The sequence below is a fragment of the Oryx dammah genome, unplaced genomic scaffold (genome assembly GCF_014754425.2).
Source record: "Oryx dammah isolate SB20612 unplaced genomic scaffold, SCBI_Odam_1.1 HiC_scaffold_3, whole genome shotgun sequence".
In the NCBI taxonomy this organism is placed as follows: Eukaryota; Metazoa; Chordata; class Mammalia; order Artiodactyla; family Bovidae; genus Oryx; species Oryx dammah.
This window is the reverse complement of record NW_024070187.1, coordinates 92,095,860-92,121,253: the sequence shown is the minus strand read 5'-3', so window position 1 is coordinate 92,121,253 and position 25,394 is coordinate 92,095,860. Positions and strand designations below refer to the sequence as shown.

The following is a 25,394-nucleotide window of genomic DNA, read 5'->3' as shown; positions in this document are numbered from 1 at the left end:
TACATTCTTGCTTTCTGAGCTGAACCAGAAAGCATGACAGCACTATCAACAAAAGATGAAAACAAGTTTGAGAATAAAGGTGGGAGAATGGAATTTGAAGGCTTGGGTGGGACCCCAGGTTCCCCACTATTTCTCATCAATAAGTGGGACTCAAATGAGTCGCATGTATGAAAATACTCAGAATGTTATTATTTAATAGAGCACAGAATCAGTGGTTGTTTTGTTAGAAATATTTGATAAAATAAGTCATGGGACATATATTGATATAGGAGTAAAAGTTTTACACTTTAGTCAATTTCAAAACCATTTTGCAAGAGAAACCTTTTTTCTCTACACAAGAAAGGGTGAACTGTATATCTTTAAATCTAAGAAATATCTCCTTAAGCATGTTTTCATTTGACAATTCAGTTCCTTAAGAAACCTCTAGTAACCTCATGGGCTAGTGCTCAGCCCCTGGGATGGTACATTAGGGCCACTGTGATGTTCAGAGACCATCCAGAGCTCAGGTGTAGTTCAGGCACTGAGATGTTCAAGTATCATTCAGAGTTTCATGGAAAGTGCTGGTTATCTCTTCTTTTCATTCCAACCCCAAAGGCCAAGGTCAAGAATAAGCACTGTCTAAATGTTGGATGACTTGTCTCTTATTTGGACTAAATCTTTCTAAATGATTGATTTAAATGGTTACATTTTCTTCTAAAGAGAGGAGAAAAAAAGAAACCCCTGTATTTCCAAACACTCCCTAGATATACATCAACAAAGGAAAGTGTAGATAGAAGATCTGAAAACAATAACACTTTCTCTTTCCCTCTTCCATGGTTTTTGCAAAGATGAGATCATATATTACAAGGCGACTGACTTCCTAGTCGAAGACAGACAGGGTCATTTTTTGTTGACCTCCAAATTGAAACAGTAGGAATGAAAACGTTTTATTTACAATTTGTGACAAGAATTCAAGACAAATATTCTTTTTTTCAATGACGTGAATTTTCTTAAATTTTACCACTCGGATATGATTCCTCTGGATACCAGAAGCATAGGGACACTAAGTGATTAGTTACCTGATAACCCCTAGGGCACACAGTTCAGAGTTTCCAAAAGGAATTGCTATAATTCCTTAAAACTTTAATTTTCTCTTTCTATTTATCACTATAAATATAAGAAATGTGGCATCTTTATTTGGGTCAAAAATTCACTAAGTGAAGCCTAAAAATGTATTCAAATAGAATGACATTCTATCATTAGAAAACAAGCTATTAAACAAGTGAATCTGTCACTGAAGCTTTAAGCATCAATCCTTTTGATTCTTAAAACTGCATCTTCTATTTTTTCATGTAAACCATTCTTATTAATAAGTTTCCTTGCCTTCTTCAATAGAATATATTATGTGCAAATTAAATAGTTCTTGATGTGTGGAGGCTATATCATGAACATCTATTACTGCACTGTGCTGGAACACAGCGATGCCCAACAGGTAATTAAGATGGGCCCTAGTTGTGCACCATACTAACTCAGTTGTTAAAGAATCCGCCTGCAATGCAGGAGACCCCGGTTCGATTCCTGGGTCGGGAAGATCCTCTGGAGAAGGGATAGGCTACCCACTCTAGTATTCTTGGGCTTCCCTTGTGGCTCAGCTGGTAAAGAATCTGCCTGTAATGCGGGAGACCTGAGTTTGATCCCTGGGTTGAGAAGATCCCCTGGAGAAGGGAAAGGCTACCCACTCCAGTATTCTGGCCTGGAGAATTCCATGGACTGTATAGTCCATGGGGTTGCAAAGAATAAGACATGAGTGAGCGACTTCCACTAGTTGTGCTGGTACTAAAGGAATGTAGGTTCCACGCTGTTAGATTTTATACTGAACAATATAACTATTCTGTTCTTGTGCTAGTGTGAACTTAAATGATTCTTCTTCTAATGTTCTTTTGGTCAGCTGGACTCTGAATCTAGGTGGCTAGTTTCATATATATAAAATGAGACTCCATTCTGAAAGCCCATGAAGCAAAGGATGGGACCTTACATGATGTGTGTTAGGACAATGATTTGCCCCCCTGAATGTCTCTTCCTTACTTCCAGGTTCGTACTAATGCAGAGCATTGGGTCTCCAAGTGTGGTCCCTGGAACAGCAGTAATGGAACCACCTGTGAGCCAGTGAGAAATGCTAATGCATAGATCTCACCAACCTTCTGCAACAGGAACTCTGGGGTTACTGCCGAGGAAATTGTGTTTGCTCAGGCCGTCCAGGGGAGTCTTATGAGCATTAAGGTTTGAGAACCACTTTAAGAGGGGCTAAGAACTGCCAGAAATTTGACTTCTGGACCAGTGAAATAGTCCTCTGCGAGCACTCCAGGTTAACATAAAACAGCATTAGAAAGCCTTATCAGAAACCACCCAGAGAGAAGAGAAGGCTGGGAGCAACCTTCCTTTTTTGATTCCCCACTTTTGCTTGTGCTCTTTCTTCTGCGAGAAACACTGTTTTCCCTCTGCCCACAGCAATTCCCACTAACCCTTCCTCAGACATTTCCGCCTTCCCAGGCAAAAGTGATTGCTTTGTCCTGTATCCTTTCTCGGTGCTTTGCTCCTTTCCCTGTCCTGGTGTTTCATGATTATAACATCAGTCTTTGTATCTGTCTCCTGCGCCAGGCCAGGGCTGTCTTATTCCTCTTTTATAATCCACTGTCTCAAACTGGAGAGGGTAGCCTTTCCCTTCTCCAGGCGATCTTCCCAACCCAGGGATCGAACCCAGGTCTCCCGCATTGCAGGCGGATTCTTTACCAGCTGAAACACAAGAGAAGCCCAAATCTAACTCAGCAATAAACAAATCTAAGGGCACACTCTGCAAAGCAAGATGGGGAAAAGACTCAAGGTTTTCTCTAGAAAAACATGACCCCTGCTAAATGAGTTTCTGGTAAAACTAGACTCAAATCCCAGGCATCACGCAGGCCACAGACACCTTCAGTCAATAGCCTCTCTGTGGGAGCTTCGAGCTGCACGCCAATTAGAGCTGAGCGCTAGCACTCAGGAGCCTCCCAGCAGAGGTGGTGGGACGGTCACCTTCCAGGAGCTGTCTCAGCTGCCAGTCACTGTGGACACAGGGGGCCTGCGGACAGTCCCCTCCTCTCCCCTTCCCTCCTCTGTGATAACCACCAAGAGCAGTGGGTCCAGGGCAGATGGTGGGGGAGAAGGTCACAGACAGACAAGCACGCATTTCAATTCACGTCATATATTTAGAAAAAGCTGAGGCGTCAGCTCTGGTTCAGCTAAACAGTAGCTGCCTCACAATAAAACAACAGACAATCTTATTCCTTGACATTCAATTTCAAGTGCAATCCCCAAGCCCCTCTGTCCTAATGGCTGGCACTTTTCCCTTGTTCTAGTTTTTCCCACGGCACTGACTGACCTCCTAGCATCTTCCACAATTTTCTCATTTCTTAGGTTTCTTATCTGTCTCCTCCACTAGGATCTAAGGCACCACAAAGGTAAGGGTTTCTGTCTGGTTTACTGATCTATGTGTGTGTATGCTCAGCAGTTTCAGTTGTGTCTGACTCTTTGCAACTGCATGGACTGCAACACACCAGGCTCCTCTGTCCATGAGATTTCCAGGCAAGAATACTGCAGTGGGCTGCCATGCCCTCCTCCAGGGGACCTTCCCAACCCAGGGATTGAACCCATGTCTCCTGCGTCTTCTGCATTGCAGGTGGATTCTTTACCATTGAGCCACCGGGGAAGCCCCTTACGGATCTATCCCCAGTGCTTAAAAAAGTGCTTCACATACAGGAAATGCTCAGTCAATATTTGCTGAGTCAACAAGACCTTCCTTCCATTTCTTGGAAACAGTTCCACCCCTCTTCGGGTCTCCCTGTCCAGGTTAATTGTAGGCAGTGACCCCCCTCCACCCTGCCTCTTCACTCAAGGTCTGGAACAATTCTACAGCCAGGCTGGTACCTGTCCCCGTGTTCTCGATGCAGCCATACTGGGGCAGAGCGCTCAGCTTTATGAAGGCGTCCTCCTGGAAACTGTCCTCAGCAGCAGCAGCAAAGAAATGGTGAAAAGAGAGTGGGGTCCTCCCTCCCTCGTCAACCTAAGAAAGAAAAGATTGGAGAGAGTCCTTGGGTGGTTACACGGACTGCTGTAAAAAAGGACTGAATCGAAAATTGCTGCCTGGGGTGACCTTCCATTTGTTTGAGGAGGCAGATCCTCTACAGACAAGATGAGGAATGTGCCAGCTGCTGGGGCCCGGCCATCCTTCAGCACCTCTCAGAGCCATGCTCAGACGCAGTGACGTCCGTGTTTGCCTTCAAAGCTGTGCTTCTTCCATGATGGATCTGGTTATAAAGCAGCTCTGGCCCATTCTAATCACCCACCTCGGAACAGCTGCATGGCAGGAGGGCTGCCTTCCTTCGTATCAATGTTCAAAAGTCTGCAGCTTCAGAATGATCCATCCAGTCCTCCCTTGGATACTGTGAGTGCATCCTGTCCTATAGGAGTCCCCACCAGAGATAAAGTCCCCTTTATCCCATGACAGTGTATGCTTAAAGGTGCAAGGAAGACAGGGCTCACCGTACCGGAAAGCTAGTGCTTGTCATTACTGTCAAAGAGAATAATAAATCGGTTTAAGTAAAAGCAGTAGCTCCAGCTACCTTTTTCCTTTCAGGCCCTGTTTTGTATGCTAACGTTGCAACCTGAGCCTAGTGTTTTTTGTAGCCTGCTGGATATGCAACTTGACTTCTGAATGACTTGGCTAAATACAGGAAGATTTACAAATTATAAAGTGGAAGGTCACCCTGACTCTGAGAATGGGGAAGGTGCAAAAGGCTTCCCCAGCGTGGACATGAAAAAATGAGTAGAATATCAGAACCATTCAGAAACAACTCAGTTGTACAAATTTTCAATTGCTCAAGAAAATCAGAAATCCTGAGTTTTGGGCATTATGGTATGTACATAGAGTGGAATAAGAAAGTGAATTAACTTTTATGGAATCCCTACTACTCTGAAAGAGATGGGAATACCAGACCACCTAACCTGCCTCTTGAGAAATCTGTATGCAGGTCAAGAAGCAACAGTTAGAACTGGACATGGAACAACAGACTGGTTCCAAATAGGAAAAGGAGTACGTCAAGGCTGCATATCGTCACCCTGCTTATTTAACTTCTATGCAGAGCACATCATGAGAAACGCTGGACTGGAAGAAACACAAGCTGGAATCAAGATTGCCGGGAGAAATATCAATCACCTCAGATATGCAGATGACACCACCCTTATGGCAGAAAGTGAAGAGGAGCTAAAAAGCCTCTTGATGAAAGTGAAAGAGGAGAGTGAAAAAGTTGGCTTAAAGCTCAACATTCAGAAAACGAAGATCATGGCATCTGGTCCCATCACTTCATGGGAAATAGATGGGGAAACAGTGGAAACAGTGTCAGACTTTATTTTGGGGGGCTCGAAAATCACTGCAGATGGTGACTGCAGCCATGAAATTAAAAGACGCTTACTCCTTGGAAGAAAAGTTATGACCAACCTAGATAGTATATTCAAAAGCAGAGACATTACTTTGCCGACTAAGGTCTGTCTAGTCAAGGCTATGGTTTTTCCAGTGGTCATGTATGGATGTGCGAGTTGGACTGTGAAGAAGGCTGAGCACCAAAGAATTGATGCTTTTGAACTGTGGTGTTGGAGAAGACTCTTGAAGGTCCCTTGGACTGCAAGGAGATCCAGCCGGTCCACTCTGAAGGAGATCAGCCCTGGGATTTCTTTGGAAGGAATGATGCTAAAGCTGAAACTCCAGTACTTTGGCCACCTCATGTGAAGAGCTGACTCATTGGAAAAGACTCTGATGCTGGGAGAGATTGGGGGCAGGAGGAGAAAGGGACGACAGAGGATGAGATGGCTGGATGGCATCACTGACTCGATGGACGTGAGTCTGAGTGAACTCTGGGAGATGGTGATGGACAGGGAGGCCTGGCGTGCTGCGATTCATGGGGTCGCAAAGAGTCAGACACGACTGAGCGACTGAACTGAACTGAACTGAACTACGGGCCAGTTCTGTACTGGAGCTTTTTCATGCTATTTTATTCATCATCAGAGTAATCCTCTATGTAACAGGAATAGTAGTAACACTTTAAAAATGAGGCAACTGAGGCTAAGAAAATTATATAATTGGTCCAAGATCAGTCAGCTAGTAACCGAACTGGCACTTGAACTCAGATACGGGTAACTTCATAATCGGGGTACATTACATGGACCCCCACCCTCCACACACCAAGGAACTGTCAATATTGTTTACAGAGATAAGTATCAACTCAGTTTAAGATGTGACTCAGGACACTATCCATATTCCTATGTTTTAGTTGCTGCAAACATTAGACTACAAACACCTCAAAAACACATCTCTACACTCCTACTACTGTACACACCTAGCATGGTATACACAATTCTACACAAACGGATCTGTGTCTGGCACAGAAATATTTGTTGACTAATTAAATAATGCGGATATAATGATCTGATCTTATGCATTTAATTATTTTCATCCTCTTTGAAAAACTAATGATTGAAAGCCATAACAGCTTGATTCTATGGCTTAGATATTTGAGGGGAAGGACCTGATAGCCAGTTTAGGTAGAAATCCTTCATTCACACTGGCGCAGACTCCAGCTTTCTACAGCACCCACAGTTCATTGATCTGGACTGCTTACCGTGATAAGGTCAGCAAAAGCAATGACTGGGGGTGGATCCTTGACGGGCGTGATGGTGATGGTAAACTTCTGATTGTCCAGACGGTTGTAGTCCATATCAGAGACAGAGAAGTGGAAGCTGTCAGTAACTGGATGAGCACCGGTCTCAAACGCGGCCAAATACCTATCGAAGTCAAGAGAAGAATGGAATGAATGAGCTACGCTGTCAGGTCAAGTAAGATGACTGAATCTCTATTTAAAAATGGGGCCAGAGGCAACATAATCTTTCCAGGGAACTATGGGTTAGTTGCTTACATATTTTAATACAATTTAAAAAATTCTGTGTAGTACCAGGTGGTTATAATACCTAATTTTCTTGTTGTTGATGTCTTCCATTGTGAAATTAGAAATCTCTGAGAGTTCTTCCACTTCAGGTCCTGAGGTTTTTAAGAGAGCACCATACATGGGCAGAGAAGTTATCTGAATCCAGATCTCTGGGTCAGAGGAAGAATCATCCTAATCAAGTAAACATGATACAAGACATGAATATTGGCAGGAAGACAGTAAGGATTTTCAGTAAAGATTACAGGTGCTCCTTTTTCTGCTAAATGAAAAATCTCCTTAAGGAATACCATGTTAAACTGCATGAAAATCTCACTATTTATTCCTCTTAAAATGTCTCTTTGACAGTCATCTTTGAAGAGTAGCTCAGGAAATGCACTTTAAGTATGGGCATAAAAGAAAGAGAGAAAGAAAGAAAGCCCAATGGTTACTGTAAGAGCCACATAAAGTTTGGTTTTTATTACAAGCATCTAGTGAAGTACAAAACATGCTCAGAAATATAAGTCATTCTTCTAGAAACACAGTTGTAGGCTTCTTCTAGAGTTTTTTTTTTTAGTACAGTTTGCTTTTTAGAAAAAGGTAAAATTTTTGGAAATAGGTAAAACTCCACTGCTGCTGCTGCTGCTAAGTCACTTCAGTCATGTCTGACTCTGTGTGACCCCAGAGACGGCAGCCCACTAGGCTCCTCCTTCCCTGGGACTCTCCAGGCAAGAATACTGGAGTGGGTTGCCATTTCCTTCTCCAATGCATGCATGCATGCTAAGTCGCTTCAGTCATGTCTGACTCTATGCAACCCTATGCTAAAACGTATGATAACAATGATTTTAAAATTCAGTGAAACAAAGAATGGAAGGTAAGGACTCACTTTAAAGAGTAGTCAACACCATAAAAAATTTTACCTTAACAGAAAAATTTAAGAAGTCTTATGAATTTCATTCTGACCAAGCCTATGCATGCTCAACCCCTGAGATGCCCAATCCTAATGAAGACTATTTATTTCCCTTTCCTCTGCACTGTTTATTTACTGAGAAATAAAATTGGCTTCCTGTTTCTATGTGGAGAATAACTGAAGACAATAACTGAATGTCTTAACAAACAGTTTCTTCTTTCTTCAAGGATATTTTTGGAAATATCTAGAAGGGAGGCAACATCTTCTTGGAAAGATCCCCTGAGTCATTCATCTTTTAGACAGTTGGCTGTGAACATGAGGGCACTCTACACTTCACCACAGCAACAATGAAGATAAATACTGCATGACCAAATGTACTTTTACATGCAAACTTGCATGTCTATGCTGTACAGTTAGCTGAGGTCAGAGATCAGAAAATGTGAGCACAGCTGCCTGGTGATCTGGGGGAGCAGGTTTTGGTCAGTTCTCATTTCTATCCTTGGGGACCTTTTTAAGTTGGCAGTTCAGAGCCTCAAGGCAAGATCATAGAACTTTCCATATTTCCTCACATCACTTGACAGTTAACAAGGAAGAAAACGCAAATTTATTGAAGCTGTAAAATTCAGAAAACAGCCCCTAAATTTATACTTTAAAAGTTTTTCTATTTTTATTCATGGGTTATAAAATACAACATGCAGGCTTCCAAAAGACTACTTGTTATAATATTGCTGTGAGTAGCCTCTGAGGGGGAATTTTTAAAAGACAGCCAAGTGTTCTAAGGCACTGTCTTCTGAGATGGTGATAAACTACAAGGACAGAACTCCTGGCTCTTGATGAGAATGAACAGCTTCTAAATTCCACATTGGGAAATTTGGCAAAGAAATGCTTATCTCATGTCAGGCCCAACTTATTATAATTTTTCAAATCTCAAGTGACTGCTGGGTTTGATACAGTGTGAAATCAGCTGGATTTTTTTCTGAATGCTGTCATCATTTAAAGAAACTTACTATTTTGAGATATCCAAGATAATGTGGGTGAAAAATTCTTAAGAACATAGACCTTGATTTTATGTAATTTTTCTACATGAAGACCTTCTTACCCATTTTGTGTTAATTCATTTTTTCATTTTCTTTTTTATTATCTATACATCTATTGACATACCATTCAACACAAGGATGAGAACTCTGATAATTAACATTTTATGCTCCTCTTTCATCCTATCCCTGGTTCTACCATTGTACCATGGATCTTGCTTTTTGACTTCCTTGAATCTCTTGGAATAGTTTGATATATTATTGTAAAGTTGTTGTTGTTGAGTTGCTCAGTCCTGTAGGATTTTTTGTGATCCCATGGACTGCAGCATGCCAGGCTTCCCTGTCCTTCACTATCTCCCGGAGGTTGCTCAAACTCATGTCCATTAAGTTGGTGATGCCTCCAACCATGTAATCCTCTGTCACCCTCTTCTCCGCCTGCCCTCAATCTTTCCCAGTATCAGAGTCTTTTCCAATGAGTTGCCTCTTCACATCAGGTAGCCAAAGTATTGGAGATTCAGCATCAGTCCTTTGAATGAATATTCAGGATTGATTTCCTTTAGGATTGACAGGTTTGATCTTGCTGTCCAAAGGACTCTCAAGAGTCTTCACCAGCACTACAGTTTGAAAGCATCAATTCATTGGTACTCAAGGGTGAGAGTTACAGCCCAACTCTCATATTTGTACATGACTACTATGAAAGCCGTAGCTTTGATTATACAGACCTTTGTTGGTAAACTACTGTAAAGTAGTTGTAGTATTTTTTAAAATGTATGAAAAGGGAGTTAGACCTTCCTCTTGTGGGATTTCTCTTTCTTTTCATTCAATGGAAGACTGGTAAGATCCATGATTTTATTTTTCATGATCTATGATTTATATTCTTTTCACTCAGTTCAGTTCAGTTCAGTCGCTCAGTCGTGTCTGACTCTTTGCGACCCCATGAATCACAGCACGCCCGGCTTCCCTGTCCATCACCAACTCCTGGAGTTCACTTAAACTCACGTCCATCAAGTCAGTGATGCCATCCAGCCATCTCATCCTCTGTCATCCCCTTCTCCTCCTGCCCCCAATCCCTCCCAGCATCAGAGTCTTTTCCAGTGAGTCAACTCTTTGCATGAGGTGGCCAAAGTACTGGAATTTCAGTTTAGCATCATTCCCTCCAAAGAAATCCCAGGGCTGATCTCCTTCAGAATGCACTGGTTTCACTCAGTAGAAGACGGCTAAGATCCATTATTTTATTTATTTTCTTGGGCTCCAAAATCACTGGAGATGGTGACTGCAGTCATGAAGTTGAAAGGCGCTTGCTTCTTGGAAGAAAATCTATGACAAACCTAGATAGCATATTAAAAAGCAGAGACATTACTTTGCCAATAAAGGTCTGTCTAGTCAAGGCTATAGTTTTTCCAGATGTCATGTATGGATGTGCAAGTTGGTCTATTAAGAAATCTGAATGCCAAAGAATTGATGCTTTTGAACTGTGGCGCTGGAGAAGACTCTTGCAAGTCACTTAGACTGCAAGGAGATCAAACCAGTCAATCCTAAAGGAAATTGGTCCTGAATGTTCATTGGAAGGACTAATGCTGAAGCTGAAACTCCAATACTTTGGCCACCTGATGTGAAGAATTGACTCCTTAGAAAACACCCTGATGCTGGGAAAGATTGAAGGCAGGAGGAGAAGGGGACCACAGAGAATGAGATGGTTGGATGGCATCACCAGCTTGATGGACATGAGTTTGGGCAAGCTCTGGGAGTTGGTGATGGACAGGGAAGCCTGGCGTGCTGCAGTCCATGGGGTCATGAAGAGTCAGACACAACTGAGCAACTGAACTGACTGAAAGATCCATGAGTGTTGTTTTGTGAAGCTATTGTTCATCTCTTCTGAATGTTCTCTAGTATTCCACAGAATAAGTATGCTCTAAATTATCTGTTATTCCATTTGTTGATGCTGATAGACACTGGGCTTGTTTCAATATTTTTGCTACTATAAAATAGTGTTACTGTTATTACAAATAGTGCTTCCCTGATAGCTCAGTTGGTAAAGAATCCACCTGCAATGCAAGAGACCCTGGTTCAATTCCTGGGTTGGGAGGCTCCCCTGGAGAAGGGATAGGCTACCTACTCCAGTATTCTTGGGCTTCTCTTGTGGCTCAGCTGGTAAAGAATCTGCCTGCAATGTGAGGAGAGCTGGGTTCGATCCCTGGGTTGGGAATATCCACAGAGAAGAGAAAGGCTACCTACTCCAGTATTCTGGCCTGGAGAATTCCATGGACTATAGTCCACGGGGTCTCAAAGAACTGGACACAACTGAGTGACTTTCACTTTCATTGCTATGAGTACTCTTGTGTATATTATTGTTTATATCTTTTGTACCTGTGAAATTCTCCCTTGGAAAGTTCCAGGAGAGGAATGGTTAGGAAACATGAACATTCATCATTACAAGACAATGTCAAATTCCTTCCCAGAGCGGTTGTTCTAATTTACAGCTCCATCATAAAAGAACCTCCTATAGATCCATTTCCTCTCTGACATTTGCTATTTTCATATTTAAAAATTTTTGCCAGTTGAATTGGCACTAACCAGCATACAGTCTTTGCCTGCATTTCCTGATGTCTAAAAAGGTGAATGTCTCTTATCTTTACTGGCCCTATGGATTCCTCTTCTGAAATTCCTGCTCATGTCTCCGGTTCTTTTTTCTTTTTTTTTTTTTTTTCAGTTCTTTTTTCAAATGGATTATCTTTTTCTTCTTTATTGGCAGATATTCTTTATATTTTCTTTGTTATCTTTGGTTCTATGTGTTGTACATATCTTTTTCCAGTTTGTAAGTAGTTTTTTTTTGTGTGTGTATTTATGGTGTGTTTTGGAGAACATAAATTTTAATTTTAATACAATCAAATTTTCAATCTTTTCTTTATAGTTAGCATTTTCTCTTTGTAGTTTAAGAAATTCTTCCTTTTCCCATTATCATGAAAATATTCACCTATACCCTACAAAGAATTGTAGAATTTTACTTGTGACATTTAAGGACTTGATTTGCTATAGTTAATATCTGTCTAGGGTGTGAGGCAGCAGTACAAGTTCTTGTTTTCTTTTTAATATGAATAATAATTTGTGCAGATTCATGTTTCAAATAGTTTCTCCTATTCCACCAATCTGGTTTGCTATATCTGTTTTATTTTACAGTCTCAAGTATGAGTCTGTTTCTAGACTCTCTAGTATATACCAGTGTGGACTGATTTAAACAGTGCACATTTATATCAAATCCTATATCTGATAGGGCAAACCCCTGCCCTCCTGTCATTCATTTTCAGAATTTTGGCCTTTTGTTGTTCTTTAAACATTATAGACACCTTCCCAGGTGGTGCTAGTGGTAAAGAACCGACCTGCCAATGCAGGAGACTTAAGAGATGTGCCTTCAATCCCTGGGTTGGAAAGATCCCTGGAGGAGGGCATGGTAACCCACTCCAGTATTCTTGCCTAGAGAATCCCATGGATAGAGGAGCCCGGCAGGCTACAGTCCATAGCATTGCAAAGAGTCAGGCACGACTGAAGTGACTTAGCATGCATGGATACATTATAGAATTAGCTTATCAAGATCATTAAAAGGTCACTGAACTTTTGACTAGTACTTAGTTGAATGGAAAGATCATACTGTGGGATAACTGATATCTTTTTGATACTAAATATTCTTATGAATATGGCATCTCCTAGTGCTTTTAAACGGAGAAGGCAATGGCAACCCACTCCAGTACTTTTGCCTGGAAAATCCCATGGACGGATGAGCCTGGTAGGCTGCAGTCCATGGGGTGGCAAAGAGTCGGACACAACTGAGCGACTTCCCTTTCACTTTTCACTTTCATGCATTGGAGAAGGAAATGGCAACCCACTCCAGAGTTCTTGCCTGGAGAATCCCAGGGACGGGGGAGCCTGGTGGGCTGCCGTCTACGGGGTCGCACAGAGTTGGACACGACTGAAATGACTTACCACCACCAGCAGCAGTGCTTTTAAAAATGTCTGCCAGTTAAGTATTACAATTTTCCCTGTAAAAGTATTGCCTGGTTTTTGTTAGATTTAGTCCAAGGAATATAACTTTTGTGATGCTATTCTAAGTGGTATCCTCTTTTTAGTTAAATGTACTGGTTATTTTTTGCTCTTATATAGAAATGCTATTGTTCTGTTGATCTTCTATCCAGCCCCTTCCTAAATTCTCCTTTTATTTTTGAAACTTTGTCAAGAAATTCCTTTGGATTTTCTTTCTAGTCAGTAATAGCATCAATTTTCCCTAGAAGTTATACATCTTTTGTCACATTTATACCTCATATGCATTATGTAATATTATTATAGATGGTTTATTTTGAATTAATATATTTTTGGCTAGTGCATAGCAATTCTATTAGCTATTTAAGATTAATCTTGTATCATCCTCTCCATATTACAAATGAGAAAACTGAGCCCTAGGGAGTTTAATAACGTGTCAAGGGTTATTACACTAGCAAAAGTGGTAAGCTTGGATGAGAACCCATTCATTTTAACCATAAAACCCACACATCCCTCTCCTATTTGTTTCCTTGCAGTACACAGCAAATTGTGTACAGGAAACCACCATTAAGAAGCAAATCACAGAGAATCCCATTTTTGCCTTTTGTTTCTCCTGACGTCATTTCACCTGCTTGCAGTTCACGATACTGTAATTAAGAACAGGCTCACACGTTCCTTTCCGTTATAGTCTGGGTTTCCCCAGTGGTTCAGCGATAAAGAATCCGCCTGCAATGCAGGAGATACAGGAGACGTGGGTTTGATCCCTGGGTCAGAAATATCCCCTCGAGAAGGGAATGGCCACCCACTCCTGTATTCTTACTGGGAAAATCCCACGGACAGAGGAGCCTGGCGGGCTACAGTCCATGGGGTTGCAGAGTCAGACACGAGCACAACACAACAACTGCCCCATTTATGACCAAGGTTTTGGATGGCTTTTCCAACTTTTCTGGATGTTCACAGCAAACTCATTAACTATGCATACCTAGAAAAATCTTCCCCATGACATTAAGTAAAAAATTCTTCCACAACACTCAGAGAAAGTTAGTATTAATAAATAACTTAGCTAAGTCTTTAAAATATGCTATGCTTTCAGTGAGCTAGAATAATTCTTTTGGAGTCTTCTTTCTGCTCCAGTGGGTAAATTCACATTCAATCAATTTCTGAAAATACATGTTCAGTTGCCAGTGGGCTTGCATTTTGATCTGCAGCTCATAATATGTACTTAATGGGAAGGAATCCTATTTTGGTCTGTCAAACATTTTTCAAGCCTTGGTAATCTATTGATTAAATCTGTATTCATAAATTTTTATGAATTCATGTTTCATAAGACTCAGAAGGCCATAACCTAGGGTAAGAATCACCTGTCAATTTAAAAACAAGGCCAAAAGTGTTCTGAAACTGTACTAGACCCACGAGAAGAATCAGGGTGAAAAGCAGTTTCCCGTAAGTTAAGAAAAGACAATTTTAGGGGAAAATCTGTGCAAAAGCAATTGAAGCAATTGTTCCCAGGCCAATGCTTTATCTTACAGGCTACTATTCAGGCCTAGATTTTATAGCCATATTCTTCAGCTCAGAAAAGTATTACATAAAACTATATAGTAATTTTTTTAAAGGCCAGGTTATTGGAGGAAATTTTAAGATTAGCAAAGGAAAACTTCAATACTAAGAGTGATTATCATTCAGATAACCATTTTTATTTCAATGTATTTGTCAAAACTACTCATTATGATTTTTACACAGAGAGTTTATGTTCACAACATACATACATGAAAAATAAAATTAATTATCCTCATTATCTTTAGCTCCAGAGGTAAAGTCAAGGAAAGAAGATGAGTTTAATTAACCAGGATCACATACCAAATTAAGGTCAGACTAGTGGAAAAAACAACAGAGTTTCTGAATCTACCCTTGGTCCCTGCTTCTCGTGGGGCACGGAATGGAGGGTGAGTCAGGAATCCTGCCAAACAAGTGTGCCAGCATTCGGTCCAGAGCTGGACCTGAGACAAACGCTAGTGAGAAGTGGGCTGTCTCTCAGAAAAGTGAGCCATGAAATACCATAACTTATCAGTCATTGATAAGTAAATTCTTCTAAGTTGCTCTTTCTCTAAAATTTCCATTTGAAATACTATGGAGGGAGCTTAAAATATGGGAACTTGGGCTTTTTGACATTGTTACTGTTTCCTAAATGCAAATCACCCATCCTTACACATTCTCAGTGCATTTTCATCAATGTTCTGCTCATTCACTTGTCTGCTGGGGAAACAGTGGGAGCAGCTGGGATAAAGAGCGTTACTACTGCCAAGAGCAGAATGATAGGGAAACTGATGAAAAGTTCTTTTATGGCCATAGACCTGATGGCCCACATGTTCAGCCACAGCATCACTTTCTAGTCAACCTGATCAGAGGGTGCCGTGGACAAAAAGACAAATGAAAGAACTTACCACATAAGCCAGGTGTGACCGAGTGATCACAGCTGTGCTTTTACTGGCAATAGTGATGCTCAGCGAGGCACCAGCAGCCAGTCGGGGCCCCCGGGCCTCGGCCGGGGATACCTCCACCCTCACGTCCACTGTTGTGGTGGAAAGGCCGTCTGTGACAGAGATCTCCATGCTGTCCTCCCGGGCAGACGAGCCATCGTGTAGATACTGTAGGACATTTTTCTCTACATCTTCATATGTGAAAGTGTCACCTTTCAAGAACAAAACAAATTGCAGAAAACCAATAACTTCTGGGAACAACGCTTTTCATTTCCGTAACACCTTTGTTCTTAGGATTTCAAAGCACATACAGGATCATAAACACTGGGAGTTGTAAGCTAATTAGTTCAACCAACCACCCGTCGTATGATTCCCTTTACACTAGCCTTGTAAAGGGTTCTTTAGGCTCAAGGTGGGAGGCTCACCATTTTACAAGGGAGCTGATTCCACTGGAGATAACTCTGAAATGTTTTTAAAGCTTTAAATCAGGTGGAGCCAAAATCTGCCTCTCTAAGCTCTATTTTTCACTTTTCATTCTAGACGATACAGGGCATACTTCTATTCTTTATGATAGCCCTTCTAGAATCTAATCATAATACTGATGGTTTATTTTAAAAGTTAAGAAAGTTAAAAAACACTTAAACTTGAAAAGTATACTTGAAGTTAGAAACCTACTCTGTTTAAGTCTAGAAACCTACACTGTGTAAGTCTATTCATAATTAGGTTATAGGTGTTGTGTGAAAAAAAAATTTCAAGGTCATAAACATTTAAGAAACATAGGTTTAAACAAAATTTAAAATATTTAAATGGCAGGATTCACTAGATTTCTAGAATCTTCAATATACAATATGAGAGCTTCTCAAAATTGTTTGGTCATAGAACCCTTTTTATGAGAAATGTTACTTAGTGCCATGGGGCCCCATGACTCCTGAGCACAGCTGAGGAACTGGTCTTCTTGGATGTTGTATTCAACTCTATTTCTTCACAGATTACTGACTATAATAATTGATGTTATATAAGACAACTAAAAAATTTATTCATTCTTTGTTTTCTTCTTCCAAGCCTTCTCTTGATGCTAGTGTAATTGTTCCTTAAAATGATAATAAAACTATTTTACAAACATTTTACAAACATCTTTCAAACTCATATTTATTATACAAGTGTTGGTTAAATATAATATTAAAGAAACTGGGCTATGACTGTTATGCTCCTAACATAGATCCCTTAGGATACCAGAAATCTATCATAATGACACTTATTTTGCTCAGTAACTTTTTAAAAACAATCTGTCTTTGTGAATCCCAAGTGCCTATTTATTGTTGTTACAAATCCTATGTAGCTTCAAGGTAAAAAAGTTGACACTCTCCCTCTGCAGCAATATTCAGAAGAACACATTATTACATGCCTATTAGGAATTACATGAAAGTTTTGAGAAAATACAGATTGTCACAATAAGCATATAGCATCCCAAGGTGAAAACTTTGAAACATATTCACTTCAATATATGAGAGCTAACTATTAAAAATTAGGTTCACTTGTGTTCTTTGAACTTTTCTGTATTTCCTAAATAATCAGCATGCATGATTTTTATAACTGGATAAAGTACAATAAAAATTATTTTGGAAAGCTGGTCACATAACCACTTTTTTTAATGGATGAAAATACATGCAGCTTATACTCTAAGAGTCAGAGTGTTTAAGATACTGTGAAGATTCACATGGAGCTGACAACTCATATGAGGTTGTTGCAAATGTACTTACTCCAGGTTTTAGAAATCAATTTTATATACAACCTGAGAAAAGAGCTTCATAGTTTTGGAGTGCGGGTGGTGGTGCAGAGAAGGAAGTCCCCAGTACCTCAGCCAATGGACTAAACATTAAAGGTCTTCCCTTTCTAAGTACCTCCTTATCCCACAATATTGCTTTTACTTCTTGTCGGAGACATAAAATCAACTGTGGAGCAAGAACAATATTCTATACGAGAAGAGAATCTAAAAAAGAATGAATATAAGTACATGTATAACTGAATCACTTTGCTATACACCTGAAACTATCAAAACATTGTAAATCAACTATACTCCAATAACATTAAAATAGTTAAAAAAAAAAAAAAGAAGTTCCAGGAGGCCAATGATGGAGTGAGCAGGCTACCTGTGGCCATGGGCCCTGGTGACCCAGCTGTGTATTTAATAAGCACGCCATGCTGTGGAGGCTTCCGAAGCTCAAAGAGGAGTTCCTCAGGCACTGTCTTCGTGTCTCGTACTACCAACTGAAGTTCTGTAGTCAGGAGAATAGAGTACGGTGAGCTGTGGATGTTAGCAACTCTACACTCCACATACAGTAAAGGCCCAGGCCAGGCTGGAAGCCATGTTGTAGGAAACCCATGGTTACAAAAACGCTCAACTGAATTGACCACAAAAGAGAGAAAACTGAATACAGTCAATTCACAAATTGTAAGTAAACTCTTTAAGAGTTTACTTGAGTCGGTAGTTCCAAATTCAGAACACCTTGTTTCTTCCATACAAACAAGGGAATGGCGGTCCACAAAAAGGTCAGTCCTGACTGACAAGGCAGGTTTTCTTCCATAAAATACTCGTGGAAGTGGTTTTTGCTTATTATTGTTTCTTCCCTTCTCCTTTCTCCGAATCTATAGAGGAGCCAGCTTATTTTAATAATGGTTCCTCTGGCCATCACATCACAAGAGAAGGAGTGGGGCAGAAGGGACAGTTATCTTTATATCTATGACTTGCTAGTAAGTTGGATGATAATTCACTTGAGGCCAATACTGACATGTAGAAACTGGATAAGGATGTATAAGAACACACCTTACAAAAATCAAAATATCCACTCTTCCCTCTTCAGATGTTCTTGGTAAAAGAATAAACTTCTAAAGAGTGAGTATACTAATAGGTAAGTAAAATCACATATAAAACACTTGGGTCAACTTTAGCTCTTCACAACTTCTGAAGGTTATTGCAATGTGCCACTCCTGTTACTTTTCACTTTCTCAGTAGAAAACAAGAGCAGCCATTGAAACCATTTCCCTCATGTCTCTTCTCTGCTCTCTGTTACTTTATATTTTAGTGATGGCAACAAATCAAACTCCTGGAGGGTGGAAAATGAATTCAGTGTTGTATTCCATCACTGAGCACTAGCCTCTGAAGGGTTTATTTCCTTCTCTCTGTTGCTTCCATTTGCATGGAAATGGCCAAAGGGACTGCTATGGCTGAGAAAGCATGCAACTTCTGGAAGAGAAGGTCACTACTTTTTGGTAACCATGAAGAGGTTTAAACAGGGACTGTTAGTGAAATATGGTTCCATCTTCATAGCCGTTTTCTTGCAGGTTCCCAGTTCTTACCTATAGAAGAGCTGCCTCCTGGGCTGACCTCAAGCAGAGGAGCTGTGACCTGGAACATTGGTGGGTGCTGATCTGTGCGAAGTAAGTGAATGGTGAGGGCCATCTCTGGACTTGTGTGTTCTCCATCAGAAACTAGAAAGGGCACACATACACACATAGGTATAAATCACCTTGTAGTCTGGTCACCTTTAGGCAAGTTCTATAAACTTGTAGCTAAAAGTTTTTTTTTTTAGATTACTTTAACACTCTGAAGAGATGCTTACAAATGAAAAGAGTAAGGAAGCAAGTGAAGATACTGTGAGCTATTCTACAAAGCTCTTTCTACTGAATAACAAAGAGGCTAAAGGACCATAATAACACAGTCATTTTAAGAAGCAACTTTCACAACAAGGTGATATTGATAAATGTTCAGTTCAGTTTAGTTGCTCAGTCGTGTCCAAATCTTTGCGACCCCATGAATCACAGCACACCAGGCCTGCCTGTCCATCACCAACTCCCGGAGTTCACCCAAACTCATGTCCATTGTGTCGGTGATGCCATCCAGCCATCTCATCCTCTGTCGTCCCCTCCTCCTTCTGCCCCCAATCCATCCCAGCATCAGGGTCTTTTCTAATGAGTCAACTCTTCGCATGAGGTGGCCAAAGTACTGGAGTTTCAGCTTTAGCATCATTCCCTCCAAAGAACACCCAGGACTGATCTCCTTTAGAATGGACTGGTTGGATCTCCTTGCAGTCCAAGGGATTCTCAAGAGTCTTCTCCAACACCACAGTTCAAAAGCATCAATTCTTCGGTGCTCAGCTTTCTTCACAGTCCAACTCTCACTTCCATACATGACCACTGGAAAAACCATAGCCTTGACTAGATGGACCTTTGTTGGCAAAGTAACATCTCTGCTTTTGAATATGCTGTTTAAGTTGGTCATAACTTTCCTTCCAAGGAGTAAGCATCTTTTAATTTCATGGCTGCAATCACCATCTGCAGTGATTTTGGAGCCCCAAAAAATAAAGTCTGACACTCTTTCCACTGTTTTCCCATCTATTTCCCATGAAGTGATGGGACCAGATGCCATGATCTTCGTTTTCTGAATGTTGAGCTTTAAGCCAACTTTTTCACTCTCCTCTTTCACTTTCATCAAGAGGCTTTTTAGTTCCTCTTCACTTTCTGCCATAAGGGTGGTATCATCTGTATATCTGAGGTGATTGATATTTCTCCCGGCAATCTTGATTCCAGCTTGTGCTTCTTCCAGCCCAGCGTTTCTCATGATGTACTCTACATAGAAGTTAAATAAGCAGGGTGACAATGTACAGCCTTGACGTACTCCTTTTCCTATTTGGAACCAGTCTATTGTTCCATGTCTAATTCTAACTGTTACTTCCTGACCTGCATATAGGTTTCTCAAGAGGCAAGTCAGGTGGTCTGGTATACCCAACCATTTCAGAATTTTCAAATATGCAGTCATAGGTAATGCTGATAAAAGCTTTTATTTTTGGAATTATTGTAGATTTAATTCATTCTTCCAGAGAAACACATTTTCAAGAAATCTCTTTTGGAAATAACTTGTTTATGTCTCATCAGAAAATAATTCTTTAAAAGGATAGAAATGTCTACACAAGTAATTCTAATGGTATTTGTTTGGAAGTAAGCAGACCCATTTTTACCAGCTCATTATGTTCAATGCAATAAGTGGAAGACATCTTTGTGAATAAAGCAGTGACCTTAATATTTTATTTGGATTACCTGAGACATCCAAGTGAAAGCTGATCACTGGAGGGAAATGAAAGCAGAGTTGCCAGACCCTTGATTCTTTTTTCCCGTACCCCACATGCCTTCCCTTCTCTAAAAGTCAGGTTTGTAGGAGCATCTGCACCACGGACTCATCAGTGGGTTTATCTGCAGTGCCTTCTGAAAAAGCTGCACTGTTGATACTTTAAATGTGTGGTCTGCTTATACATGGGTTCATTACAAGAAACTTTTTACTTTTCTACTTTCTCCTAGACTTAGTAACAAGTCAGTGAGAATCTGACCTCTACTTCAGCTGAGTAAAGCATCATTTAGTGACTCCTACTAATGAATCCATACAGGTTTTAGATTTGTCTTTTCCTTGAGAACACAACTAAAAGATATGGTTGGATCTGACAAGGTCTGTTCCATGTCCTTAGAGAAGTCCAGAAATAGCCCTCCTGAAGGAGAGACGACATTATCCCTGGGAGAATGACAGTTTTATGACTGTGGTCGTTTGGTCAAATGTCAAAGTTATTGCATCTGCTTTTTTGAGTTCAATCTTTCATGCTCTCTGGATGGCCAGAGATAGGACCAATGATTCTTCTTTTTTTTTCCCCTGAATGTTTCCTCTATTTTTCTTTAGATTTTTTATGTGGACCACTTTTTAAAAATATTTACTGAATTTGTTACAATATTGCTTCTGATTTATGTTCTAGAGTTTTGGCTATGCAAGATCTTAGCTCCCTGACCAGGGGTTGAACCCTCACCCCCTGCACTGGAAGGTGAAGTCCTAACCATTGGACCACCAGGCAAGCCCTGGGACCAATGACTGTTAATTTTGGGAGCTTGAGGACAAGCATTCCAACTTTTCCATAGATTTCAGTGGATTCAGGATTCTCCGAAGTGCTTGGAATCTACATTAAGAAGGCCTTTTGTTAAATAAAAATAAATAATTGCAAAATACAATTTTTTTAATGTTTACGTTGATTTTTTTTGAAGTGAGGAGCACCTTTGGGAGCCTTCACCATCCTTACCCTACATAAGAGGAGGAAAGACTGAAAACTTAAACAGCTTTGGTCATATCTCTCAACTATCCGTGTGACCAAGGTATATCCTTGCCTCTATAAGTAAAGGGAGGAAAGTTATTTTTTAGTACAAATTTGTGAATGCTTGGTCGCTCAGTCACGTCTGACTCTTTGTGACCCTATGAACTGTAGCCCACTAGCTCCTCTGTCCATAGGATTTCTCAGGGAAGAATACTGGAGTGCATTGCCATTTCCTCCTCCAAGGGGATTCTCCCCACCCAGGGATCAAACCTGCATCTCTTGCGTCTCCCGCATTGGCAGGCAGATTCCTTACCACCAAGCCACGTGGAAAGCCTAGTACAAATTACATAACAACAAAATATACCACGATGGCACAGGGCTTAGCAAGCAAACGTAAGAACTTACAATCAAAACGTTAATTGCATGTCTAACCCTCTCTTAAGCAACGTTTTTTATTTCTCTGAGAAATAGTCAAATTGTTTCTGGTCTCATACTTTTTAAGGTTGGCTCTTTCACTAAAGCTCTGCACAAAAAAATCTGCACACAGATGCTTACAGCACCTTTATTCATAATGGCCCAAACTTGGAAGCACTCAAAATGTCCTTTAGCAGGTGAATGGATAAATAAACTATGATTCAGCTAGACAACGGAATATCATGCGACACTAAAACAAATGAGCTACCAAGCTATGAAAAGACATGGAGGAATCCTAAATGCACGTTACTAAGCGAAAGAAGCCAGTCTAAAAAGTATGAATTCAACTATATGATATTCTGAAAAGGGTAAAAGCATGGAAGGCAATAAAAAGAATAGTGTTTGCCAAAGGTGGGAGGTAGGGGTTGCAGGAGGGGCATAGGCAAAGCACAGAAAAATTTTAGGGCATTACAGTATCAACTCTGTATGATACGATGATGGATAAACGCCATACATTGGTCTAAACTCATAGGATGCAAAATAAGTGAACTCTAGAGTAAACTCGACTTTGGGTGATTACGTGTCGGTGTTGATTTATCCTGGTGAAAAGTGTACCATTCTAATGACTGATGCTGACAACTGGAGAGGCTAAGCTATGCATGTGCTGGAGCAGGGGGCACAGGGAAAATGTCCGTACCTTCCTTTCAATTTTGTTGTAAACCTAAAACTGCTCTAAAAAAATTGTCTGAAATAAAAAATTTTTAAAATCACCGAACAGTAAAATAAAGGAACCTCAGGCAGAAACAAGATAAATTAATTTAAGGTCAGCCCAAGGTTTATTTTCTTTACTCTGTATAACAGGTTCATGGATCATTTAACTTAAAGTCTTGGGGAAGTTAATAGTTAACCCCTTCACCTAGTCAAGCTTTCAGATTAGTATTGAGGCTTAAAATCTAAACTGGCACACTACCATGATACTTGTTTGTTTTTCATGACCAGAACACATACAGACCAGACTAAACTCAGAAAGTCAGAAACTTACATTAAAATCCTGGTTGTACTGTTTACTAGGTATAGAAACATGGGCAGATTACTACTATATTGATCCTTAGTTTTCTCAGCTTTAAAATGCTAAAATAAAACCTCTGTTTACAATATTGCCCTAAGGCTTAAATACAAGTAACACTACAAATTGTTTAATAATCAAGAAGTCTAGAAATGAGCCAACAATGGGTTCTTTACAACAATGACACAATACTAGAAAAAGAAATAAAAGGTGTCCAAATCAGACTTCACTAAAAAACTGAGAGAACGAATAAAGAAATTCAGTAAAGTTGCAGGATACAAAATCAATACACAAAAATCTGTTGCATTCTGTACACTAATAACAAACAATTAGAAAGGGAAATTAGGAAAATAACCTCGTTTAGAGTTGCATCAAAAAATTAAACACGTAGGGATAAATTTATTAAAGGAAGTGAAAGACCTGTAATATGAAAACTATATGATACCAATGAAAGAAACTGAAGACACAAATACATGGAAAGATATTTCCTGATTCATGAATTAGAAGAATTAATATTGTCAAAAAGTGGTTCCCTTGGAGGGTCTTCATACACTTTGCTTTGAGGTTGCAAAAAGTCAGACATGACTTAGAAATTGAACAACAACAATATGGTGATTATAATCATTAATCATTAATAATATCATTTGAAAGTTGCTAAGTGTCCAACTCTTTGCGACCCCATGAATTGCAGCACACCAGGCCTCCCTGTCCATCACCAACTCCCGGAGTTCACTCAGATTCATGTCCATCGAGTCCGTGATGCCATCTCATCCTCTGTCGTCCCCTTCTCCTCCTGCTCCCAATCGCTCCCAGCATCAGAGTCTTTTCCAATGAGTCAACTCTTCCCATGAGGTGGCCAAAGTACTGGAGTTTCAGCTTTAGCATCATTCCTTCCAAAGAAATCCCAGGGTTGATCTCCTTCAGAATGGACTGGTTGGATCTCCTTGCAGTCCAAGGGACTCTCAAGAGTCTTCTCCAACACCACAGTTCAAAAGCATCAATTCTTCGGCGCTCAGCCTTCTTCACAGTCCAACTCTCACATTCATACATGACCACTGGAAAAACCATAGCCTTGACTAGACGGACCTTAGTCGGCAAAGTAATGTCACTGCTTTTGAATATGCCATCAGGGAGGCCTGGTGTGCTGCGATTCATGGGGTCACAAAGAGTCGGACACGACTGAGCGACTGAACTGAAGAGAATAAAGTTAAAGTTTTTATCATAGGAAAAACATTTACTAACTTTACATGCTGACAGATGTTAACTAGACTTATTGTGGTGGTCACTTCACAGTATATACAAATATCACTCATTATGTTGTACACCTGAAATGTTATACATCAACTATATGTTTTACATACATACATATACATCAATTAAATCTCAAAAAAACCCAACAGTGACAAAGACTAAAATTTACTGTTGCTTCAAATGTGATTTTTTAGCTTTCAAAGAACAAATGAATATCTGAGAATTTTAGGGAGATGACATTCTCTCTCACCAACATTTAGCCCTACATGAACTATAATAGGACGTGTGGATGGTTGACTAATGAAATAGTCAATCCCAAGGAAACAGCAATGTATCGATGCCATTTATGGTCAATCACCTTCACTCTAGACCTATATAAGAAAGTGTGTCTCTATTTCACATCAGCATAGATGCCAGCTCTGATTCTGTTTTTGCTTACTGGCACTCAGCTTCTATCACCCTTTGAACTAAAACTAGGATGCTGAGATCTTTCACACACAGCTGTCACAACTCACTCTCTGGGTCACAACACTTTTGCTTAAAGTAGCAAAGCATTCAATGAAAGGCTCTATTTTAGACTATGAAAAGTGAAAATGTTAGTTGCTCATTGTGTCCAATTTCTTTAGACCCCCTGGACTGTAGCCCGCCAGGCTCCTCTGTCCATGGAATTCTTTAGACAAGAATACTGGAGTGGGTAGCCATTCCCTTCTCCAGGGGATTTTCCTGATCCAGAGATCAAACCAAGGATTCCTGCATTGCAGGCATATTCTTTACCATCTGAGCCACCAGGGAAGCCCATTCATTCAGTAGCTGAGCGTCATGTAGGGGTGATTATAGGCATGCTTCAGAGATATTTCAGACCACTGCAATAAAGCGAATGCTACAATAAAGCAAGTCACATGAATTTTTTGGCTTCCTAGTGTATATAAAACTGGTGTTTATACTACACTGTAGTCTAATTAGTGTGCCATAGCATTATGTTAGGCATTATGCATGTACGTTAAAAAATAATGTACATATCTTAATTAGAAAAATAATTTATTGCTAAATATGCTAGCTATCATCTAAGCCTCCAATGAATTATAATATTTTTTGCTGG

The 25,394-nt window shown here is 40.2% G+C and overlaps 1 protein-coding gene across 1 annotated transcript in view; it reads right to left on the bottom strand.

Moving 5' to 3' along the window:
- FRAS1 (Fraser extracellular matrix complex subunit 1) overlaps window positions 1-25,394 on the bottom strand; it is a 507,275-nt gene that overhangs the window by 92,110 nt on the left and 389,771 nt on the right. The window contains exons 36-41 of the mRNA XM_040237169.1: window positions 18,797-18,928; window positions 17,590-17,715; window positions 15,404-15,651; window positions 7,033-7,181; window positions 6,687-6,849; window positions 3,940-4,075 (exon numbers count right to left, since the gene is read on the bottom strand). Coding sequence (XP_040093103.1) covers window positions 3,940-4,075; window positions 6,687-6,849; window positions 7,033-7,181; window positions 15,404-15,651; window positions 17,590-17,715; window positions 18,797-18,928 — 954 coding nt within the window. The remainder of the gene's footprint in view (window positions 1-3,939; window positions 4,076-6,686; window positions 6,850-7,032; window positions 7,182-15,403; window positions 15,652-17,589; window positions 17,716-18,796; window positions 18,929-25,394) is intronic.